Below are 25,742 nucleotides of genomic sequence, written 5' to 3'. Positions count from 1 at the left end.
TACCTACCACTTCAGCATTTTATTAAAAATAATAATAATAAAGAGAGAAATGTGGTATCCACATATAAATCAAGTATAAAAACCAAATGAGTATTCATATTTGAACTGACTGTTTAGAGTTCATAATGCATGAGCAAAACCGAATGCTTCTGTGATGACTGCCCTTGTACTGTTCACTATGTAACTTATTCATTATGTAAGAATTTGTTCTCCATGTAAGAACTTGTTTGTTATGCCTCAGAAGATTGGAGACTGACGAAAATTAGGCTTGGGGTGGATTAATGATTGTGCATTGAGCATTGACTCCCCTATACAGAATTTTATTGTCGTTAACAACCATTTGATCAATAAATATGAGAGATGCCCTCACAAAAAAAAAAAAAAAAAAAAAAAAGGACAGTCTTCCAATGGTAAAATAAATAAGTAACCGGGATGTAATGTATAGCATAAGGAATATAGTCAAGATATTGCAACAGCTTGGTAGGGTGATAGCTGGAACCTAGAATTATGTATATAAATGTTCTACCACTGTGTTGTACACTTGAAACTAATATAATGTAATACTGTGCGTCAACTACCCTTCAATAAAAAATAATTATTAAAAAAAAAAAAGATATTGTAACAGCTTGGTAGGGTGATAGCTGGAACCTAGAATTATGTATATAAATGTTTTATCACTGTGTTGTACACTTGAAACTAATGTAATGTAATACTGTGCGTCAACTACCCTTCAATAAAAAATAATTATTTAAAAAAAAAAAAAAAAGAACTTAAGCCACTACAGCGGGAGTGTGAAATCTAGTGTCCTAGTTTATCATTCAGAAGCAGTCACCCTCACAGCTCACAGCAGCGGCCTAGATGCCTGCTCACAAAGCAAGACCAAACAAATGCTCGACCAGGAGCCTTGGTTTATCTGTTCTTTTGATCACCAGCCCCAAGCTGAGATATTCATGGTAAGCACTCAATAATTTCTTTCTGTAGTAAAACAGCATCTGCTGGAAGAGAACAGCAGAACTTCTATTCATTCATGAAAACAGATTTACACAAAAGTCTCTCATAGCATTCTTTCTGGATTCAGGAGGATATCTTAGTTGCTTGAAGCAGTGGCATGAAATATAAAATTGAGACACTAGATTCTTCATAGTCATGTTTCCCACAGATAACTGTCCCACTCTATTGAGCAAATATTACATATGCTTTCCATATTTCCTCATACCTTTGCATTGTTGGTTGAAGATAGGAATGTTATAAAACTGCTCTTGACACCACGTCAAGGATGCATGACTTTGGCTCTTAAAACCATAGCTCATTATCCAACAAACCTTTCCTCATAAGAAGCTTATCTCTTTTAAGATTGCAGACTCTCATCTCAACTCATTTTGGTTTCCATTCTCTAAATGTAAAGATTTAGGTGGCAACATCCAGAATTTGTTCTAGCTTTTCTGTAAAGGAATTTTTTTGTAAAAGAATTTGTTCTGCACTGTGAAAATTTAACAGCTCATGAAATCTGAATGTGAACCTCTACTTCTTGTCAGTGGGACAGCCTCTTTGCTAAAGATTTTATTTGTAAAAGGATGTCTCTTACGTGAAAGATGAAATGAGCAAGGTGGCTAAAAATGCTGGGAGGCATATTCAGCAAAAGCATATGAATGAAAACTAACTCTAGGCAGACTTTCCCATTGAATGCAAAGCTATTTTAGGATTCAGTATAAACAGTACCAAAAGTTACCAGCTCATGTTTTCTCCAGGTGACAAACTCACTGATGTCAAAATGAGCACACTTTGCTGCCGCCCTGTATCTTTCTGCAAGTCTAGTGGTCTTAAGTATTAGGATTATAAAAATAGTAAATAATATGTATTGGTGACCATGAGTCAGGTCCTGTGCTAGAGGCTAAACATACTGTATTTACATCTACTCCTTACAACAATTGTCTGAGTTAGTATTATTACTCAGTGGGGTAAAAGGTGCACCCAAATGCTTACAGCAAGTGAACTACATAGCCTGATATTTGAGTCCAGGTCTATGTAACAGTACAATAGGGTTTCTCTGCAGAGGCACTATTGATACTTGGGGCCAGATAGTTGTTTTGGGGGGTTTTCCTGAGCACCATAGGATGGCTAGCAGCCTTTGGGGCCTCTACCTATTAGATGCCAGTAGTGCCCCCAGGTATGACATTGCCTAATGTCCTGACATTATGTCTTCAGACATTGCCAGATGTCCTGAAGGGGAGCAAAATTGTCCCCAAATGAGAACCACTGCTCTAGAATTAGGAATTTGACTTAGATTGCCTTTCTCACCTACCATGCATATTTCCCTTTCCAAGATGGATTTCTAAAGTGTTCCCCATTTTTTTCTAATTTTTTTATTTGAAAATGATAAATTACAACAATAATATGCACATTGTAGCAGATGAAAGCATATATAACTATATATTGTAAATTATAAATAATGGCAGGTCCCTTCTTCTCTTAGCTATACTCCTCTTTTTGACCATTTCCAATTGGTGATACAAGATAACCATGGCAAATTGCATTATTTTCCTGTGTCTTTCTTCTTCAGTCAGAACACATATTCCCTGGTGGATGATTTGGAGACCTCCTGCCTCTTTGGGGGGTAAGAATTTACTGGAAAGAGGACACTGAATGGTAGGTGTCCAAATTTGAAGATGTGATTTTCATCTTTGAACAAGGGACTCTAACTTTGTTGGGCCTGACTCATTGACCTCAGGCACTGATGAGTCCAGTTGTTCAGCTTGGCTTTTGATAGGAAATTAAAGTGAATGTTAGAAGAACTGGCCCTATTCTTGCCTTGGGGCCTGATAAGGGCCTGACCTGATTTTGAAGACTTCTCTCTTTCTCCCGCTGTCAGATAGGAGGACACATTGGCAGCCACAAGTCAGTGCCAGTTGCCTTTGGAGGTTGTTCTGTTCCTATTTGGCAAGTCCTTTGGGAAAGAAGGCCTGGGGCAGCTTGCAGATGGAAGTGTGCCCGGTTGCCCTACTAAGAGCTTACTTTGGACTCCACCACAGTTCCACTGCTGGAAGTAGCAGAATCCCTAGCAGAGGTCTCTAGGGGGAAACAATGCTCTCTTCCTAAAAGGGCACACACCCAAATAAGGCTTGAGGAATTATATCGTCCCCCTGTGCTGACAGGTATTCTAGGGGTAGAATGTGCTGGTGACTAGTTGAGAGAGTAGGAAAATTTCTAGAAGCTGCTTGGAGTTCTGCTTTAGAAGAAATAGTGTATTCCTTCACCACAGGCTGGGACAGAAACCGTCCTGCCTTTAGAGAAGATTAACTGAGCAGGGGAAGACATCAGCCATTTTTCCTGTGTGCATTTGGTTGCACTTGCACTGAGAAAAAAAATGTTTTTAGGGGGAACAAAGAGGCCCTGGATGCCACAAATCTGGAGAAGCCATCAAGATAACTTAATAGTCAACTCTGGGAGTAAAAAAGCCTTTGCTTCTGCATTCCAGGTGCCCTTTGTGTAGAATCTTAAAAACTTGGGGCAGGGGACCCAGTATGTCATCTTTCCATGTCCTTCCTGTCTCCAATACCCAGATCAGAGTATCTGGATTCATTTAAGTCAGTTCACCGATGAGGGAATGAATGAATGAATAAATTAATGAGGTCATTCCTGCTTGACCCTCTGGCCAGCCGCCAACTCCAAGGAAAAGGCCAAGGGCCCAAATCCTCCCACCCTCTTCTTTGCATCCGTGCCCCCGCGTCTGCCCAGCGGGCGCTCACCTTGTGCTGTTTCCACATGGCCCCCAGCGGCTTCACCTCGTGCTTGCTGTGCCGGCCCTCTTCTAGGCACACGTAGCACACTGGGGTTCGGCAACTGAGGCAGTACGTGCTGTAGTTCTCCATGTCGTGTTCGGGGCATGTAGGGAATTTACGGGTCGCGCTGACCCCGGCTGCTCCTGCCCTGGCGCCCCCCGGGCTCTTGCAGCCGCCGCTTCCGCTGGGGGCGCCCTGGGACGCGCCTGGAAAAGCAGAGGCTGTCTCGGCGGGCGCAGACGGCGGTGGCGGCGGCGGCTGCACCAGCCGATGCTTAGCAAAGGGTCCCCGGGATGGATGGCACTTGACCTGGCAGGTAGCGCAGTAGAGCACGTCGCACTGCTCGCAGAGCGTGGCGGCAGGCTCGGGCGGAGTGCGGTCGCACAACTGGCAGATGGCCACAGCAGCGGCTGCAGACGCCCCTTGCATTGCCCCGCGGCCCTGATGGTACCGCTGCACTATGGCCTCGAGCAGCCGGTTGCGCTGGAAGCCGCGGAGGCCGCGGTGGTCCAGGGAGGCGCTTCGGTGGCACTGTGGACACGTGATGGAGCTTGAGGAGGACGAAGTCAGCGAGGAGCAGGCGGCACCCCGGGCCGCAGCGGTGGAGGAGCCGGGGGGCGCGGGCACCATGGGTAGCACCCGAACCCCGTTGGGGGATTTGAGGCTCGAGGTGTAGGAGCCATAACCGCTGTCGGTCTCGCTGTACAAGCTCAGCTTGTCCGCGTGGTCCGCGCCGCTTCCCGCACCCCCGCCCAGGCCGCCAGCTGAGCTCACGATCCCTCCGCTGCAGGCCGGACCAGCCGCAGCGTCATGGTCCAGAGGGAGCACGGCGGCAGTGCCCACAGGCAGCCCCGAACCCCGGGAGTGCAGGAGCGGCTGGGGTAGGTGCTGCTCACTGTCCGGGGTCTGCACAGCGATGGTACGAGCACAAGGCAGACAAACGTTGTGGGAACAGGGCAAGATGATGGGCTCCCGAAACAGGGAGCCGCACACGGGGCACTTCAGCTCTTCCTCCATCACGGCACAGGCAGAGCGACTTTTCAGGAAGGGGGTGGAATGGCCCAAGCTCCGGAGACCGGCGGCAGGGAACAAGCTTAGTTAGCACTGGAGAGACTGGAGGAGGGGGCATCACACAGGCATGACTACTTCACAACCCGCAGGCACACCCCTCTCTGTCCCGAGGCCACCGCCCTGAGACGATTTCGGGCTAGAGAAGGGAGGGGTCCTCACCTTCTGCCAGCGAGGCTCCTGTACCAGAGGCTTCAACCTGCGGCCAGAGTCCCGAGCCTGTAGGCAGCGCTCGCGGTGGCCTGCGAGGCGCTTTAGGTGATGAATCAGCACTAGCGCCGCCGCCGGTTGCAGCGCACGTCTCCGCTCCACATCAGGATCAGCGGCCAGGCTGTGGTTCGCTAGCTTTCCTGTTTCAGCCCCTCGGCTCCAGTGGGCAGCTCAGGCGCCCCCTTGGCCCTACGCCGCCCCCAATCGGGGCTACCGGCAGGTGAGAAGACGGGTGAACAGGCCGCTTGGCCTCGGGGCTGAGTTCAGCACCACAAGGTGGCGGACAGCTCCCGCGCGCAGAAGGAGGAGCCGCGGCTGGATGCGCGTGGACTCAGGGCCTGCACCTGCCGGATCGCTCTGTCCCGACTCTCCCGGCGGAGCCCGGAGACCTCCGCTTGCCCTCCTCCGTAGTGGCTGCTGCTGCCACCGGCTGAACGCGCTCCGGAGCTTTCTCCTCGCTGCCAGTATTGATCCGCTTCTTTGGTTCGCAGCTGCGGCTCCGGCGGCGCCTCTGACCTTGGCCGCGAGACGCTGCAGCCGGCTGGCGGAGGGCGAGGGCCCAGCTGGCTCGGGAATCCCCCCGTACTCCTCCCGCCGCCGCCGCCGCCTCTCGGCGCCGCGCGCTGAGGAGTTGTAATTTCCAGAGCAGAGTAGTGGGGAGGAGGACGGGGGGAGGGGTAGGGGGGAGGCGTCAGCTCAGCGAATAAGGGCTCTCCTCCTGCTGCTAGGGGAATCAAGGCGCAATTTTAAGGGTTTTGCAGAAAGGATCATTGTTAATAACAGCCTATTATTTGGATGGAGATTGCGTCTTGAATTAGTACAACGTCCTGTCTCGCCCCTCCCCTGCTATCGTCTCCCCTGCCTACTCCCGCGCCCCCACCCACCACCATAAAACGGTAAAAACAAAGACTTAAAAAGCCAGTTGTTTACAAATGGATGGGTGGCGTGGTTTGCAGTCGCTTCTGAAATCTGTGATAGAACAGAAAATGCACATCACTAAATGCCGGACAGCCTGAAATCAAAGTGTGAGGTTTTATTTACAGATTGAACCACAAACCGTTTCGTCTCTTCCTTTCAGCCAAGACCCAAGAGTGCTCATTTGCGATGGGTGTCAGTCGTCTACACAGACTGAGCGAGGACACTAGATGGGATTTATAAAATGGAATTTCCTGGCGAAACGCGCCACTTAGGCCCCTCCGCATCGGAACCCAGCATCCCAAACCCAGTCCTGCCCTGCCACCTATGGGGCTGTGCAGGGTGGGCGAGAAGACTGCGGCTGGGGGTGGTACTTTTATGAATGGGAAAATCGCTACATTCTGCAGCTCCAGCCTAGCGCTGCGGGAACAGCCTCCCCCCGACCGGGCTGGTTCGTCTGCTCGGCTGTTCTCTATGTAGAGGGAAGAATGTGGGGATGGAGGTGTCAGGGCATTGTGGGTGGGGGCCGGCAGAGGGAAGGGCTACAGCGCAGCAGCGTCTGCCCACGAAACTGCCACGTTGTAAGAAGCAGACTAATCAACTAGGAAATTGTTTAAAAACGATATGAATATTGAAGTCACGGCTTCCCTGTTCTCAGATTTTCCAGTACTCCAAACAAAGACAAGACAGACGCCACAAAGCAAGGCATTCGTCAGCCAGTCACCGGTGAGGGCGGGCAGGTCAGGGCGTGAGAGAGCTGCAGCCAGGCTGCCGCTTGGTGCGCAGGGAACCCGGCGACTCTCAGGTAGAGCCCTGGGGGCGGAGCGAGGCACTCCAGACAGTAGTCAGTAAGGTCCAGTAGTCAGTAAGTCAAGACTCCGGCTGGGACTCTGGGCTCCTTTACTGATCAGCCTCACCCTGAGCAGCTTGTTTATGCTTTCTTTGACCCTCATTACTGTAATGAGGATTATAGTAATACGTATTTGTGAGAACTAAGCAAAATAATCCTAAGTACAAATTGCATACCCTACTTCCTGCTTTAAAGTCCATGACTCTTCAGTTCAGCTTTGCTCGCTTCTGAGCAGCTTGCTTCCAATTTGTCTTAAGGCTGAAGAGCAGGCCAACCTAGTGCCCCACAGAGCATCCCAGAGCTGAGAGTTCTGACTTGACCTCCCCTCAGCTACCAGGAGCTTAGAACAATTATTTAACCATGCATCAGTATTACCCTCCCACCCCTTGGGAGATGTGACAACCCTGTCCTCATCTGTCTTCTGCAGATAAAGTCACAATGAGGTGGACCCTGCCTGCAATGCCTTGATAAGCCTTTGAGAAAGTCACTACAGTGTCCTGTCAAAGATGGGGCATAAGTATAGGTAGGTATGTGATAGAATCTACCTATAGGCGTATTTCTTTTGATTATAACAGTGTCATCAGTCACCCTAGCCCAGCCCAGCCAAGCCTCCTGGTGGCTGCAAGGTGACTACTTCTGATTCTACTATGAACAGGCCTGCCCCTTGACTACCAGTCATATGCCTGAGACCTACTCTGCATTGTCATTTTTAGACCAAGGCAAACTGCTGGGAGGTGGGAAGGGCTTTTGGAGGGGTATGTAAACCTTTCTCTGTACATAGGACCTCTAATTCCAGCAATATTGTCACTGGGGCTGAGCATGATTTTGTTTCCCATGGGCAAGAAACTCACTAATACATCAGAATTCTACATCTATGCATTTCTCCCATGCCTTCCATTCCCACCACCCCAATTCCACAACCTAAATCAGCTTGGCCTTTACTGCTTGCTGAGGCATCTGTAAGCTAGCATCCTACAGCTGCTTTGTCTGAGCCTAGGTCACACAGCCAGTCCCAGTACTTCACTATATATAACCATAATTACTAACAATTGTCAGCATAATCTATAAAAGTCCTCTTTCTGTGCCAATGGTACCATGTGCCACATGTATATAAAAAGGCATTTTAATTCTGTGATCCTATTTATTTCTATTATAAAATCTAAGGGTAGAATTTATTGAACTTTAAATTTATTTTTGCTTATAAAAGTCTCTGTGTATTAGTTTTCAAGAATAATATACCTCATTTGATAAAAATTACACTCATAGGTACCACACTGTCTGATTTCAAGCTATAGCACAAAGCTATAGTAATCAAAACAGTATGGTACTGGCACAAAAATAGACACACAGATCAATGGAACAGAATTGAGAGTACAGATATAAACCCATGCTTATATGGTCAATTAATATACAACAAAGGCAAGAGCATGCAATGGGGAAAAGATAGTTCCTTCAATAAATGGTGTTGGGAAAACTAGATAGCTCCATGCAAAAGAATGAAATTGTATCACTGTCTTACACCATACACAAAAGTAAATTCAAAATATATTAAATATAAGACCCCAAACCATAAAACTCCTAAAAAAAAAAGTAGGCAGTAAACTCTCAAACACTGGCATTAACAATTTTTTTCTGGATATGCCTTCCCAGGCAAGGTAAACAAAAGCAAAAATCAACAATTGGGACTACATCAAACTGAAAAGTTTCTGCATAGCAAAGGAATCCATCAACAAAATGAAAAGGTGACCTCTGAAAGGAGAATATATTTGCAAGTAATATAGCCAACAAGGGGTTAATATCCAAAATATATAAAGACTCATACATCTCAACAGCAAACAAAGAAATAATCCAAAAAATGGGCAGAGGACCCGAATAGACATTTTTCCAAAGAAGACATACAGATGGCCAACAGACCCATGAAAATATGCTTAACATCACTAATCAGCAGGGAAATGCAAATCAAAACCACAATGAGATATCCACTCACACTAGTCAGAATGGCTAGTATCAAAAAGACAAGAATTAAGTGTTGGCAAGGATACTGAGAAAAGGAACCCTCGTGCACTCTTGGTGGGAATATAAATTGTGGCAGCCACTATGAAAAACAGTATGGAGGTTATTTTAAAAATTAAAAATAGAAATACCATACAACCTAGCAATTCCACCTCTGGGAATTTACCCAAAGAAAAAAAAATCACTAATTTGGAAAGATAGATGCACCCCTATGCTTATTGAAGCCTTATTTGCAGAAACCAAGATTTGGAAGCAACCTAGGTGTCTGTTGACAGATGAATGGATAAAGAAGAGGTGTTACCTATATACAATAGAATATGACTCAGCCATAAAAGAGGAAGGAGAGCTTTCCATTCTGACAACATGGATGAACTTGAGGGCACTATGCTGAGTGAAATAAATCAGAGGGAGAAAGACAAATTATTATTTCATTTGTATGTGGAATCTAAAAAATAAAACAAAGGACAAACAATCAAACAAAACACAAATAGACTCAAAACACAGAGAACAAACTGGCGATTACCATGAGGGGAAGTGGGGGAGGGTTGGGCAGAATAGATGAAGGGAATAAAAAGGTATAAACTTCCAATTATAAAATAAATCAGTTACTGGGATGAAAAGTATAACATAGGGAATATAGTCAATATTATTGTAATGTCTTTGTGTGTTGACAATAGGTAACTACACAACACAGTGAGCATTTCATAATGTTATAACTGCTGAATCACTATGCTGTACACCTGAAATCAACATAATATTGTATATCAACTATTCTACAATTAAAGTGGCTCTCATGAAGAAATTTGATCCCAAGATTGAAAAAACAAACCCATCTTTTCGAGTATATCATTAAAGTCTGGGCCATGTAGAGAATGAGACAAGTAATAATTGCATTGTAGCACTTGACAGTCTGTCTTTGTTTGCTTAGGCCTCTATAATAAAAATGTCATGGATGGGGTGGCTGGAACAACCAAATTTACTTCTCAGCATTCTAGAGTCTAGGAAGTCTAAGACCAAGGCACCAGCAGACCCCCTATATGGTGAAAGCACCCTTCCTCTTTTGCAGACCACCACCTTCTCCTTCTCTTCTTCCCCCATTGGAGAGGAGGAAGGGAGAGCAAGCTATCATGTCTTTTCTTATAAGGACACTAATTGCACTCATGACCTAATCACCTCCCAAAAGCCTTCCTCCTGCTACTATCATATTGGGGGTTAGGATTTTAATATATGAACTTGAGTATATTGTGCGAGTGTAGGCAGAGAGTAGACATTCAGTACATAGCACAGTGTGAAATTATATTCTCCTATATAACCTCATTTAATCTTCACAAATAATCCCAGGAAGTATGCATTTTTTGATGTATGTATTTTCACATTTTTATGTGGCTAAAATCAGGAAGTATAGTGCCATTGACAGAGACTTCTCCTCTCCTTAGCTTTACCTTGAAAATTTCTTATTAAATAGACATTCATCTTGCAATCACTTAAAATCATGGAAATATTTTATCATTTCCATTTTACAGACAAGGAAATTGGGAGGAGAAAACTGAAGGTCTTACAACTTGTAATGGTGAACCTAGAACTGGTCTGACTTCAAGTTCAAAGCATTTTACTTTAAGCCACAGCTGCCAGTAGGGACTTCCCTCCCAGCTTTCAGTTATTGGTGGTTAGACTGGAGAGCACAAGAATGCAGAATTGCATATCCTCTGTCCTCACACAGGGCCAGCAGACATGCAGTTCTCTCTCTCTCAGGCCACCATCACCCCCAGTTTGGGTGCACCTCTAATATGTTCCTGGAAGCACCCTGTATTATTCCCCTATAGCCCTATCACTACCTGTGATTTTTATGTTTCTCTCTCCTCTAGACAAGAAGTTCTTCAGGGACTGGGATTGTGTCTATCATGTTGTTTCCTCCACCATTGCCTGGTTCCTACTAAATTATCCATTTTTGTGAACCAACTGTCTGTTGGAATATCCATCCCTGTGACCTTCCCTGAAAAGCTTAGTTCCAGGGGAAATAATTTTTTTTCTGTAGAATGTATCAACAAATCCACTTTGAAATTTTCTCCTTTCAATTCTCAGTTTCAAACAGGTTATTTTGCTTTGGTTCTTTGGAGTGTGTGTGCATGTGTGTGTTGTTAAAACAAGACAATGGGCCCCAAATGGAGTTCCTTCTGCTAAATCCCATGTGACAAGACTGAGACTTAATTACAGTTTCAGCTTTCCCAGAAATGGAATCTTAAACCAGTCAATCAGGAATCACCTGATTGCACCAGTTAGGTCATCTGTACGACAGGCCCTTGCCATCCCCCAAAAGAAAATAACCTTGCAAAAACCAATTTGTCTTTTTCTCTAGTATAATTTCCTTGTTTCACTCCCTTCTGCCTATAAAAAGTCTTTTGTTTTGTTCAGATCCTTGGAGCTCCTTTCTACCTGCTAGATGGGATGCTTCCTGATTCATGAATAATTGAATACAGCCAATAAATAAGATCTGTAAAATTTACCCAGTTGAATTTTGTTCTCTTTTTAAAGAGCATGCATCTTCTCTTAATATCCTTTACTCATACTTGATTGTCTTGGTGTTTAACTTATATTTCCTGCTTGGTTCCCTCTCCCTCAGTCGAATGGCCGCATGAGAACACAAGCTGCAAACCTCTGTGGATTCCCTGAGGAAGGAATGGCCTTGATGTGGGAGGATGCAGCACAAGAGCGCCAACAGCAAGGTGCCATTGGAGAAGAGACGGCAGCACTGCCAGGTGTTCTGAAGGAGGAAGAGGCCATCAAGGAAAAGGATGAACTGATTGAAGCACAGGCGGAGGTGGCACAAGAACATCAGCTGCGAAGCATTGAACTGAAGATAAGAGACCTTCTGAAGACAAAGGTAGCATTGCTGTGAGGCACAGTAGAAAAGGTAAAGATTGTAGCAGAGGAGGCACTCGGGGGAGGGAAGAGAAAGGTGCCATCAGTCCCAGAAATGGAGGAGCTGGGGAAGGATGAAGGGGTGGTGCCGGAGGCACTGGCGCCTCCTGTATTGAAAGGATGCCCAGTGGTTATAAAAAAAATAAAAACCCAGCAGCTGAAAGTTCCCCAAGGAGAGGAGCAGCCCCCTTCCCAGGTCATACAGCACTCTATGGTCCACCCCTATACTCAGGCTGAGATGGTGGATTTGGGCTCTGGGTTGAGGCAGAAGCCCTCCAAGTCTATATCAGCTTGGCTCCTGCATCTGTGGGACTTAGGGGTGGATGGAATTGTTCTGTCAGGATCAGAGATGTGAAAGCTGTCTTCCCTGACAGTGCAGCCTGCCTTGAGGCAGCAATTGCAAAATGCACATCAGACCCCAGGGAGTCACTCCCTCCTCTATTGGCTTATGGCTGCACTTTGTGCTGTGTGGCTCAATCTGGGTGATCTGCCTCTCCTGTTAGATGGCAGACATGCTGAGCTCCAACAGGTGCTCCGAGAGCTAGGCATAAGAAATGCCACCTATAGTCCAGAGAATTATAACCCAGATGAAGAGATTTTTACTACTGGGATGAGAAATACTGTACTTCAAACAGCTCCTATGTCCCTTTGGGTCTCTAGTGGCCATTCTTTCCCCTCACTTAGGGCAGCCCATAAATGAGGTGACACGTACAGTAGCAGACTTAGGAGAGGCAGAAGCAATGAGAATCCAGAAAGAAATAAGACCTGTTACTCACAAGAAGAATTTACAGGGCCCTGTGAGGGTTACAAGGACCTAGATGTGGGTTGATTTGATACGGGCAAGAGTAGATGGAAGGAAATTAGATGGGAAGCCAAATATGATCTTACTGGAGCTATGGCAACAGCTGAAACCAGAGCAGCAGTTCCAGCCATTAAGACCGAAGAGGCAGAGGTCAGAGACAGAGCCACGTGTCCGGCCTGTGTGCCTGCAAGACTTTTTGCTGGAGAGGCTGGAGAACAATGTTCGAGATTCCTTGCACAGGGACCATTGCAGAGGACTAAGCGCACATAGATTGAGAGGAGAGAATCCTAGAGGCATGGAGTGTGGATAAAATGAGAGTTCCTGTGGCTAGGATTCTCACCTGGTCCTGGATGACTAACCCACTGCACACCTGTGAGTAAGTTGACTCTATAAAAAGAGATCTGCCCAGTGCTCTGGGCATGACACGGTGGCAGGGCCTCAAGGCTGCTGGAGAGCAGAGCAGAGGCTGGAGTGGTGGCAGCACCGAGGACAGAGGCCCAGAGGACAACTGTACTGGACGACTGTGCAGAGTGGCCCAGAAGACAGCTGTGTGGGGTGACTGTGCAGACAGAGGGGCCCAGAGACAGAGACTGGCTTGCTGCCTGCAGACTTGCTCTGAGTGAATGGGATTCTAGTGACTGACCTGCTACCTGGAAATAAACCTGGGTATAACCCTTTCACCCCAAGAACGTTTTGCTGTCATTTTCTTTGGTCACACTGAATGCATAGCGAACTTGCCCTGGACTGAAACCCATTGACAAGATAGCTAAGTTCATTCTTCAACTCAGCAAACAAGAACCCTGGCATCACTACAAGGATATACCACCAAGAGGATGGTCACACAGGCTCCCAGGTGGGGCATCTTCTCTGTGGCAAAGTGCTGGAGACCACTCAGAACCATGTCACGATCCAATTCAGTAGCCAAAAGCAGTACTTTATGGTAGGGAAGTCACTATGCACTTATGTGGACTATAGTTCTTAATATCAATTATGTTTGACTCATTTCTACCTAAGGGTCCCTCCGGTTTCTGTAGAAATTTGGCAAACTTCCTGGGTTCTGAGGTGGTATGGAAATTAGTGTGGGAGGTGGAGCTGGACTACGTGGGTTGGAATCTTGGCTCTCCCTGGGAAAATGTGGCAAGATGCTTAACCTCTCAGAAACTTGGGTTCCTCAGCTGTAAAATGGAGATAATAGCAGTATTTACCTCAAAGGATTGGGACAACTGAGTGAGGTAATGCCTATAAAGCATGAAGAAAAGTGGGCAGATGTAATCCTCCACAAGCATCGGCTATTATTACTCTTACTTTTCTGCCTCCCAATATGTTATTTGGTTGACTCTCAATAGATATTAGTGAATAGATACCCCACCAGGAGACTATGTTGCCTGGAGTATAGTATATATGTATATATTTGAAGACAGTGTGGAAAGTGAGCCACATATTTTGATTGAGGCAGAAGGGAATATAGAAGAGCTATCAGAACCAATCCATCAGGAAATGGGTGTAGTATTTAGGAAAACTACAGTCTGCTCCAGGGAAGCTTAATCCCTAAGACAGACCTCACAGAGCAAGGAACACAGAAGTAATGAACTCTCTAATAATGAAGAACAAGGGTTTTTCTAAAAACAAAGGAAACAAAGAGAGACCTTTAAGTATTTACACTATGTGAAGATTAAGGATTAAGAGCATTGATTTTAAAGCTTTTAGTGAAACAATGCTAAGTAATTATGACCAAATAATGCTCTTGTACATCGTTTAGATACATGTAACTGGATAATACTTTGATATTTTAATCAAATACTCTCAATATTTTTTTTCAGTTATTTCTGTTTATCTCAAGATCCTCTTATTGAAATTCTGTATCAATTGCAAAGGGGTAATGGTCATAATAGAAATAGAAAGAAGAGAGTTAAATAGGTCTCCCAAATAAGTTTTTTGAGCTCATGGCAAACATAATATTTTAAGAGAAAAAAGTTAATTTTCAAAATTTGAGTATAAAAATCTCTTGAGCTCGAAGCAACTCAGTACATGTAACTTTTGTCATACAAGTTTTAGAAAACTGTAACATCAGTTAGAATGTTTTTTCTGCCCCAGGAAAAAATAAAAACCAACCAAACAAAACCCCCCTTAGGAGAAGAGGATACAGAGTTAGATGAGCTGAAGGCCTGAGACACTGGTGTGTCAGTAGAAAGGTGGCACAGTCCCTGTCTCCATACTGGCTTCATGGGAAGGGATGGTTAACAGACACTTCATGCAGCTCAGGGAATCTGAAAGTAGAGGAAAGCCAGTTTCTGGGAGTAGAAAAAAATCTGCAAGCTTTGTGGAGGGCCCAGGTGGGTGGAAAGGCAGTACACCTGAAATTGTTGTGTCCAGACAGATGGTAAAAGGCAGCTCAGATCGGTCCTTGTGCTGCTGGGCAGCTGCGTCTGAGGAGGTCCTTCCCTGTATACTAGGCAAGACTTCAACCCAGACGGGGGAGGGCTCTTGACTCTGATCAGGAAGGAATTCTCAATCAGGTCAAACAAGTACCAGCAAGGAAGGAGTTCATCAAAGCAAGAGTAGAAGTGAATGTCAGCAGCTATGCAGACAGTAGAGAGGAAGGAAGAATGGAGGAAGAAAAGAAAAGTTCATTGAACTCTTACCTCACATAAGGCAATATCCCTTGCCAACTCCTGAAACCAGGGCCACCTGGTGTCCACTGTCCACTTGACCTGCACGGTGTGGGAATTATATTCCTATCACCCCAGAATTTGGGGGAGCTGCAGAGCACTGTATGGAGTGAGATTGTGTTCTGAGAACTTCTGCTTCATTACTGGTCTGAAATAAATAAAACAGGGAGAGAGAAAAGGATTGCATTGAGACTGGAAAGCTGAGTGAAATTGCAAAGTTACAAAGATTTACCACCAGAGGTGGAGGTTGGTGAGTTCTTGTCTTTACCAAGAAAAAGAGTTCAGAGACAAGTGCAAGGGACTTATGAAACAAGAAAGTTTATTTGATAAAAGATAGCATACATTCAGACAGAAGTATGGATAACCTCAAAGAGGAGGTGTGTATAAGGGTTTAGGGTTTGGGGTTTTATAGACCCTTTTGGGTAGGGGTCAGCATAAGGCATGATGTATACAGGTGATTCATAATTCCTTTGAAGTTCTGTCTTAAGAATAGGGTTATTTTGATGACTGTGTTGATACAAATCTCAGTATTCTTTATCCACATTGGTTTATTTACACTCTGTAGTTCTATCTCTTGTCTTGGTTACAAAGTTACTTAATTGATTAAGGGACTGGAAGAAGAGGAAGAACAGCATATAGATGACATGAGCCCTGTCCCACTTCCATGCTCTATCTCACTTGCACTCCCTGTGAGTGCTTCAGAAGCACCAGAACTTTTTGTGTGTGTGGCTTCTTGTGGCTCTGATCTACCCTACTGGGAAACTAGCAAACTTAAAATAGCCTTTTTGTTGGAATCTAAAAGAACTGTATGACCAAAAGTGGTCTGGAAACCAGAGACCTCAGCAGATGCCAATATGTGTGAGGGTAACAATTACTAAAGAGCAGATGCTTAGTGCCTCTACACAGACACACACTCTCACAATGGAAAGCCCTCCAGAACTTGAGTTAAACCCAGGGAGGAGAGAATGGAGGGTGAGGGAAATGACTGAGAGAACACTTAATTGGCAGTTAATAAATTACCATCAGCCTGACCTGCACTCCACTTCACCTACCGGATCTGCCCAATGCCGCCATGCTCTCTGTCTGCATCCCGCTCACCACCGTCGTGGACCTACAGCATCAGCAGCAGGTCCAGCTGTTGCCCCTGAAGGGACTGAGCCTGGCAAAGAGAACATGCCCCCGCGTGCTGTCCAGCAAGACCACCAGGAGGATCTTCCAGGACTCCCCCGAGCCAAAAACTAAGATACTTGCCCCCCAGCATGGAGGATGAACCACTACTAAGAAAAACCTTTGCCGTTTTGTCATCTTTCTTATCGAATACCATGATATTTGGCAGATGTATAAGAAAATGGAGGCTTCCTTTTGGGCAGCTGAGGAGGTGGTCTCTCTAAGGACATTCAGCACTGGGAAGCCCTAGAGCTTGAGGAGAGATATTTTATATCTCATGTTCTGGCTTTCTTTGCAACAAGTGATGGCATAGTAAATGAAAACTTGGTGGAGTGTTTTAGCCAAGAAGTTCAGATTACAGAAGCCCTCTGTTTCTATGGCTTCCAAATTGCCATGGAAAACATACGTTCTGAAATGTTTAGTCTCCTCATTGACACTTACATTAAGGACTCCAAAGAAAGGAAATTTCTCTTCAATGCCATTGAGATGATGCCTTGTGTAAAGAAGAAGGCAGATTGGGCTTTGCCTTGGATTGGAGACAAAGAGGCTACCTGTGGAGAACGTGTGGTAGCCTTTGCTACGGTGGAAGGAATCTTCTTTTCTGGTTCTTTTGCATCAATATTCTGGCTCAAGAATCAAGGACTCGTGCCTGGTCTCACATTTTCCAATGAACTTATTAGCAGAGATAAAGGTTTACACTGTGACTTTGCCTGCCCGATGTTTAAACACCTGCTACACAAACCTTTGGAGCCGAGAGTGAAAGAAATCATCATCAATTCTGTTAGGATAGAACAGGAGTTCCTCACAGAGGCCTTGCCAGTAAAGCTCACTGGGGTGAATTGTACTTTAATGAAGTAGTATATTGAATTCGTGGCAGACAGACTTATGCTGGAGCTGGATTTTAGCAAGGTTTTTAGAGTAGAAAATCCTTTTGACTTTATGGAGACTATCTCCCTGGAAGTGAAGACTAACTTCTTTGAGAAGAGAGTAGGCAAGTATAGGAGGATAGGAGTGGTGTCAAGCCCAACAGAGAATTCTTTTACCTTGGATGCTGACTTCTAAGTGAACTGAAGATGCGCTCTTTGCTGATTTTTTTTTCTTCTCAGCAAAAGAAAAAAATCAGCTGCTTGAAGTGTATCAACCAGCCACACCGTGCATTGTCTCTAATGTTCGTTAATGGCATCTTTAAGCTGTGTAGCTACCTCAAAACCAATCTTGTTTATTAATGATGCTAGCAATCTTATCTAGAATGAAAGCATAGACAAAAACTAGTGGGATTCCTGAGAAAGATCTTATCTGTGCTTTGTTTAGGCAAACAGGCTGGCTGCACATGACTTCACCATGCCTCTTAGCAGCAGCAATCTTGGGGTCAAAGTGGGGGGATTCAGTCTCCAGCAGGATAAACTGTCAGTTATTACCACAGGCTGGTGGAGGATGTCAGCTTTGTTGTTTCAAAGCAGCTATTAAAGTTTACTTCTTGATTTGTATATAAAACTGGCACTTTATACACAAATAAATGTAGTTTGGACTGTCAAAAAAAATAAATTCCCATCATTCAGCAGAATGGTGGCTGAAATATAAACTGAATTCCCTTATAAAGACAATGAGAAAGCTGTATTTCTTGTTTCCCTAAGTTTTTGGCATGAGATTCATACCTGATTCATATATTCCCCAATTTAACATCACAACAATCCTGTAAATTGGGATTATGACCAATCACTTCATAGATGAGAATGTAAGGGATAGAAAATGTTAAGTAACTGCTCAAGTGGACTTGGCCAGTAAGTGATGGGACTGAGATTTAACCCACAGTTTCTGATTTTACATCATTCATTTGAAAATGTTTGTATACCTGCTATGTGTCAAGTACTCTTAGTGAAAAAGACAGAGGTGGTTCCTATTTTTATAGGGGGAGATGTAGAGGAGATAGCAACTTACCATGTGTAACAGATATCATCTGGAGCATTATTACCTCTTTAAATCTGGATATTTTGGTTCACATTGGTCATTCCACATCTTTTGAAAGTCTGTCTTTTTTACAGTTTTTAAGGACTCATAGGGTGCTGACATTCTCAATGCCATCTCTGCCTGTGGCCATCTACTATGACACACCATTCCTGTTCTTTACCCATGTCAAATTGGACATGATACTGTTCTTGAGTTTCTTAAATGCCCACTCACCTCTCTCTCCAACTCTGAGCTAATAGTTTGACTCAAGACTTGAGGCCTTTGGACCTGGGCTTTGCTGGTCTGGCTGAACTTCTACTCTGAAATTCTGTCCTGCCCAGTGGAGTCAAATTCTGGTGCTGCTGTGGCTTGACTCTGCTCCTTCCAACCTTATCCACTCCACCTTCATATGAACAAGTGGTCCAGCTTCCCAAAGAGTCTAGAAGGAGGTGATATGGTTCTAAGAGTTAAAGGACTAAGTAAAATGGGCTAACATACATGTAATTGGAATTGTAGGAGGAAGAGAGAGAGAACAGGACAGACTGTGATAACTTACAGATGTTTATTGTAAAGTCTAGGGTAATTACTAAAAATGAAATAATGTGGAATAACAAGTCAGTAGTGGAAGTAAATGGAACAATTTTTAAAACTCTCAACTCAAAAGATAGAAGAAGAAAAAAGGATCAAAGAGTACATGGGACAAATAAAGTATATATAGCAAAATGGGACAAAGTACAAAGAGCAAAATGGGACAAATAAAATAAAAATAGCCAAAGATTTAACCCCAATCATATTTACAAACAGTAAATGCCAGTGTTCTAATCATTTCAATTAAAAATAAAAATTTGCCAGATTGGATTTTTTTAAAAGAAAAGAAACCTACTTTAAATTTAAAGACACACAGATTACAGAATATAGTCAATAATAATAATACAATATTAATTTGTGTGGTGACAGATGACAACTACACTTACTGTGGTGAGCACTTTGTAATGTATATAAATGTCATACCACTATGTTGTACCCTTGAAACCAATATAATATTGTATGTCAACTATATTTCAATAAAAATTTTTAAAATCAGGTGAAAAAAATTTAAAGACACACAAATAGGTGAAGTGTAAAAGTATGTATACAGACATGCTATATAAATACTAATCAAAAGAAAGCTAGTGAGACTACATATATTCAGAGTGCATTCAGAAAGAGAAATATTAGCAGAAATAAAGAGGAATATTACATAATTAAAAAGGGGTAAATTCAAGAAACAGCAATCCTAAATGTGTATGCAGAATGTATTAACAGAGCTTCAAAATATATAAAGAAGAAAATGGAAAGAATTGAAAAAGAAGCAGTCAAATTTACGGTTATAGTTGGAAACTCCAATACTCCTCTCCAAAGCATAAAGCAAATAGACAAAAACTCAGTGAGGATATAGAAGACTTGATCAACATTCTTAACCAACTTGATCTAATTGACTTTTATTGAACACTCCATCTAACATCAACAGAATACAATTTTCAAGGGTACATAAAACATTAACCAAAATAGTTCAAATTTGGGCTACAACAAAAAAGCATCAGTAAATTTAAAAGAATTCTAATCATAAAAACTATGATCTCTGACCACAATGAAATTAATTTAGAAATCAAAAATAGAAAGTTATTTGGAAAATTCCCAAATACTTGGAACTAAATAGCATACTTCTAAAAATCCTATAGGTCAGAGGAGTCAGAAGGGAAGCTAATAAAAATTTTTAACAGAATAGAAATAAAAATACAATATATGAAAACTACAGGATGCAACTTAGAAAGCAGTGATAACAGGAAAATTTATCCAAATGACTATGAAGAGAAAAATTATCTTGGTAAATGATCTACCCTTTCACCTTAAGAAACTAGAAATAGTAGAGCAAATTATATCCAAAGTCAGCAGAAGAAAAGAAGTAATAAAGATCAGAGCAGAAATCAGTGAAATAGAAAACAGAAAAATAATAGAGGAAATTAATACATCCAGAAGTTGGTTCTAAGATCAATAAAATTGATAAACTCTTATCTAGACTTATCACAAAAGAGAGAAGAAACATACTACCAATATTAGAAATTAGAGGACATCATTATAGATCCCTAGTCATTAAAAAAATAGTAAGTTTATATGAACAATTTTATGCCAATAAATTTTATAACTTAAATGAAATAGATAAATTCCTTAAAAGGCACAAACTACTAAAAAAGAAATAGATAACCTAATTAAAAACCTCATAATTAAAAACCTCCTCACAAAGAATACTCTAGCCCAGATGGCTTCACTGGTGAATTCTACCACAAGTTTAAGAAGTTTTACAAAATTAAGAAATAATAGCAATTTTACATGAGTTTCCTGGAAAAACATAAGAGAAGGCAATTCTTCCCAACTCATATTGTGAGATCAAACATTACCCTGATGTCAAAACTAGGGAAAGCTCTTACAATAAAAGAAAGCTATAAACCAATAGCCCTCATGAGCATATAGTAGCAAAACTCCTCAACAAAATTTTAACAACTCAAATCCATATATACACAACTCATATCAATGTATAAAAAGGATAGTCCTTCATGACCAAGTAGAGTTTTTCTCCAAAATGCAAGTCTGTTTTATCACTAACAAATTAATCAATGTAATTTACCCCATCAATATACTAAAAAAGGAAAAATAGCATAAGACAATTTAAGATCCATACATGATTAAAAACTCTCAGCAAACTAAAGTAACAGGAAATTCCTTAACCTGATCAAGCACATATGTAGTATGGAAAACTTACATCTAACAAACAGCATACGTACCAGTAAAAAACTGGTTGATTTCCTCTTATGCTCAAGGGCAAGATAAGGAATATACCTTTTACTATTTCTATTCAATACTTTATGTGTGGTCCCAGTCAGTGCAATAAGCTAGGAAAAAGAAATTAAAGTCCTGTAAATTAGAAAGAAAAAAGTAAAACTTTATTTGCTTATGACATGATCATTGCCATAGGAAATTCCAGGGAATCTTTTAAAAAACTACTAGAACTACTAAGTGGGTTTTAACAATGTTGCAAAAGTCAAGATACAAAATTAACTGTATTTCTATAAGATAAATTTAAATACCATTATATAAGGATTAACAAATTAAATATTTAGGGAAAATATTAGCAAAATATGTGCAAGACTTACACACTAAAAGACTTACACACTGCTGACAGAAATTCAAGGAGAAACTAAATGGAGCTACATCCTGTGTTAATGGATTGGAAAACTCATTATTGTTAAGATACCATTTCTCCCCAGATTAGTATATAAATTTGGTGCAATCCCAATCAAAATCCCTGAAGGTTTTTTCAAAGAAGCTGACAAGCTGATCCTAAAATTTATATGGGCATGCAAAGGATCTAGAATAGACAAAAAGATTTTGAAAAAAAAACAAAGTTGAAAGACTCATACCACATAATTTCAAAACTTGTTATAAACTATATAATCAAGACAATGAGTATGGCTTAAAATAGATAATAGGTAAATGGGAAAAAATAGACTCACATATGTGGTCAATTGACTTTTTTTTACAAATACAAAGGCAATTCAGTGGAGAAAGGATACTCTTTAACTAAGTGGTTCTGGAACACTTGGATATTCATATGCAAAAAACAAACCCTTACCATTACCTTGCATCATATACAGTAAATTAACTTTAAATTGGTCATAAGTTTAAATATAAGAACTACTATGATAAAACTATAAGAAGAAAAGCTTTGTGACCTTCAGTTAGACAAAGATTATTTTGAGGTATGACAAAAAAAAAGCATAAACCATAAAAATGTTGGTAAATTGGTCTTTATCAAAAGTAAAAATTTCTGTTCTTCAAATGATATTGTTAAGGAAATGAAAAGACAAGCCCTAGACTTGAGAAGAAAATATTTCAAGATCAATATTTCAAAGGAAAATATTGCAAAATAGACTGGAAGAAAATATTTGCAAAATCATTGCTGATAGATGACTTGTATCTAGAACATTCTAATAAAAATGGGCAAACAATTTGCATAGTCCCTTGACCAAGAAAGACACACAGATGGCAAAGAAGCAAATGAAAATATATTCAACAACTTTAGTCATTAGAGAAACATAAATTAAAACCTCATGAGATACTACTATATCTTCTCATGAATGGTTAAAATTTAAAAGTCTGACAATATGAAATATTGATGAGGATTTGGGACACTTGGAATTCTTACAAATTTATGATGAGAATTCAGAATGGAAACATCCACTTTGGAAAACAGTTTGGCAATTTCTCATACATTAAACACAAATGCATGATACAATCCATACTTAGGTATATATAAAGAAAAATAAAAATGTATGTCCAAAGACTTTTATTCAGAGAAGCTTTATTCATAATTGCCAACAACTGAAAACAATCCAAACCTACATCAATAGGGGAATAGATAAATTATGGTACATACATACAACGGAATGTTACTCAGGAATAAAAAAATAAATTACAGATACAGGCAACAATACAGATGAATCTAAAAGATTTTTGTTAAGAGAAATAAATCAGACACAAAAGGCTATTTAATCTATGTCCCATTAATGTGACATTCTAGGAAAAAATTACAGGAACAGAAAACAGTTCAGGGACTGGGGACTGAAGAATAAAATTAAATGCAGAGAGAACTTTTGGAGTGATGGAACTGTTCTATATTTCTATATATGATTAAGGTTGTGATTGAATGGCTAAATACATTTACCAAAATTCATCGACCACTTAAAAGTGGTGAATTTATTTTACATAAGTTATATCTGTGTTAGTTTTCTACTGTGGTAACAAATCATCACCAATTTAGCAGCCCAAAACATCCATTGACCTCACAGTTCAGTAAGCCAGAAGTGCAGTAGGCTACAGCTGGGATCTCGGTTCAGGGGATCATGAGGCTGAAACCAAGGGGTCAGCCAGGCTGAGTTCTTGTCTGGATGCTCTGAAGAAAAATCTACTCCCAAGCTCATTCTGTCATTGATACAATTTAATTTACTATGAAAGTGAAGTCCCATTTCCTTGCTGGCTATCAGCTTGGTGAGCTCGCATTTCCGGGAGGCCACCTGCACTCCTTGCCACATGGTCCTCTCCCTCTTCAAGCTAGCAATGGCATGTTAAACTTTGGACTTCCTCCTCTACAAGTGACCAGAGAAAACTCTCTGCTTCAAAGTGCTCAGGCCCACCTTAAAAGGGTCATGCCTTTCTAAGATGAACTGTGCCATACAATTTAATGTGGTTATAAGAGAAAAATTCATTATATACACAGCCTTGGGGGTTATACAGGACATACATATGGAGCCAGGGGTTGCAGGGACTCCTGGGGGCCATCCCAGAATTCTGTCATCCAACGTCCTTGAATAAATCTTTCTTCAAAAACTAAATTTCAAGGCCAACATGGTGGTGTGAGTAGAGCAGTGGAAATCTCCTCCCAAAATTGAAAATACAACAAATACAACTATCCCTAAAAGAGAGACCAGAAGACACAGGACAACAGCCAGACTACATCCACACCTGCGAGAACTGAGCACCTTGTGAAGGGGGTAAGACACAAGCCATGGCCCTGTGGGAGCCAAGGACCCCTCACCCCAGCTCCTGGCAGGAGGAGAGGAGTTGGAACAGGAAGGGAGAGGGATCCCAGGACTGCTAAATAGCCAGCCCTAGCTATCCGCACCACAGCACAGACACAGTGCATGCGTGGGGTGCTGGAAACTAGGGAAATAGGACAGTAAGACCTGTGAGCAGGTCCCTGCAGCTGGCGCCCCTGGGACAAAGAAAAGCGAGTACTTTTTGAAAGTCTTAAAGGGACAGGGACAACACAGCTGGATGGAAGCGTCCCAGGACACTTAGCCCAGGGCTGGGAATCCCGGGGAACTCAGGGTGCCCTAACCCCCTGGGCAGCAGAGCAGCTCAGAGGCCCCTCATGGAGATAAACAGCCTCCCAGCCATTTCCCCTCCAACCCAGCTCCGCCATATCAGAGCAGCAGCCTGAGGTAGGCCACACCAATAGCAACCATGGAGCTTAATTCCACAGCAAACAGGGAGCTTAACTCCATAGTGGCCAGGCATGAATCAGAAGTCCCATCTGTGCACAGCTGCCTAGCACAAGCCATGATAGGTCACTGTTCTCTCAGGAGAGGAAGGCCACAAACCAGCAAGAAGGGAAGTTCTCCCAGCTGTCAAACGCACCAGCTCTGCAAACCATCTCTATCACCATGAAAAGGGAGAAGAATTTGATACAGACCAAAATCACAGAGTCAACCCCTGAGAAGGAGATAGACCTAACCAGTCTTCCTGAAAAAGAATTTGAAATAAGGTCATAACTATGCTGATGGAGCTGCGGAGAAATATAAAAGAGTTAAGGGATGACATCTGGAGGGAGATTACAGAAATGAAACAATCTCTGGAAAGATTTATCAGCAGAATAAGATGTAAGAGGCTATTGACGGAATAGAAACCAGAGAACAGGAATGCATAGAAGCTGATGCAGAGAGAGATAAAAGGATCTCCAGGAATGAAACAAAATTAAGAGAACTGTGTGACCAATCCAAAAGGAACAATATCTGCATTATAGGGGTACCAGAGGAAGAAGAGAGAGAAAAAGGGATAGAAAGTGTCTTTGAAGAAATAATTGCTGAAAACTTCCCCAAACTGGGGGATGAAATAATCGATCAGACCACAGAAGTACACAGAACTCCCAACAGAAGGGACCCAAAGAGGACAACACCAAGACACATAATAATTAGAATGGCAAAGATCAAGGACAAGGACAGAGTATTAAAGGCAGCTAGAGAGAGGAAAAAGGTCACCTACAAAGGAAAACCCAACAGGCTATCATCAGACTTCTCAAAAGAAACCTTACAGGCCAGAAGAGAATGGCATGATATATTTAATGCAATGAAACAGAAGGGCCTTGAACCAAGGATACTGTATCCAGCAAGACTATCACTTAAATATGAAGGAGGGATTAAACAATTCCCAGACAAGCAAAAGCTGAGGGAATTTACCTCCCACAAACCACCTCTACAAGGTATTTTAGAGGGACTGTTCTAGATGGGAGCACTCCTAAGACTAAATAGATGTCACCAGAGAGAATAGAATCACAGCAAAGAAAGCAGACCAACCAAATACTAACTAAAGGCAAAAAATAAAATCAACAACCCACAAAAGCAGTTAAAGGAAACACAAAAGAGCACATAATAAAACAACCAACATATAAAGAACGGAGGAGGAGGAATAAGAAGGGAGAGAAATAAAGAATCACCGGACAGTGTTTATAACAGCTCAATAAGTGAGTTAAGTTAGACAGTAAGATACTAAAGAAGCTAACCTTCAACCTTTGGTAACCATGAATCTGA

General features: G+C 42.2%; 1 protein-coding gene and 1 pseudogene across 2 annotated transcripts in view; one reads left to right on the top strand and one right to left on the bottom strand.

Annotated features, from left to right (window-relative positions):
* Positions 1–4,810, bottom strand: part of TRIM67 (tripartite motif containing 67) — a 57,333-nt gene extending 52,523 nt beyond the window's left edge. For both annotated transcript variants that reach the window (XM_036909416.2, XM_036909417.2), the window contains exon 1: positions 3,747–4,810. In XM_036909416.2, the coding sequence (XP_036765311.1) occupies positions 3,747–4,796 (1,050 nt within the window). In that variant the 5' untranslated portion in view covers positions 4,797–4,810. The remainder of the gene's footprint in view (positions 1–3,746) is intronic.
* Positions 4,811–16,297: 11,487 nt separating this feature from the next.
* On the top strand, positions 16,298–17,454 carry LOC118924542 (ribonucleoside-diphosphate reductase subunit M2-like; annotated as a pseudogene).
* The last annotated feature ends 8,288 nt before the right edge of the window (positions 17,455–25,742 follow it).

This window comes from Manis pentadactyla, chromosome 8 (genome assembly GCF_030020395.1).
Source record: "Manis pentadactyla isolate mManPen7 chromosome 8, mManPen7.hap1, whole genome shotgun sequence".
Lineage (NCBI taxonomy): Eukaryota > Metazoa > Chordata > Mammalia > Pholidota > Manidae > Manis > Manis pentadactyla.
Note: the sequence above shows the minus strand (reverse complement) of the source record. Positions and strands in the feature narration are given on the sequence as shown.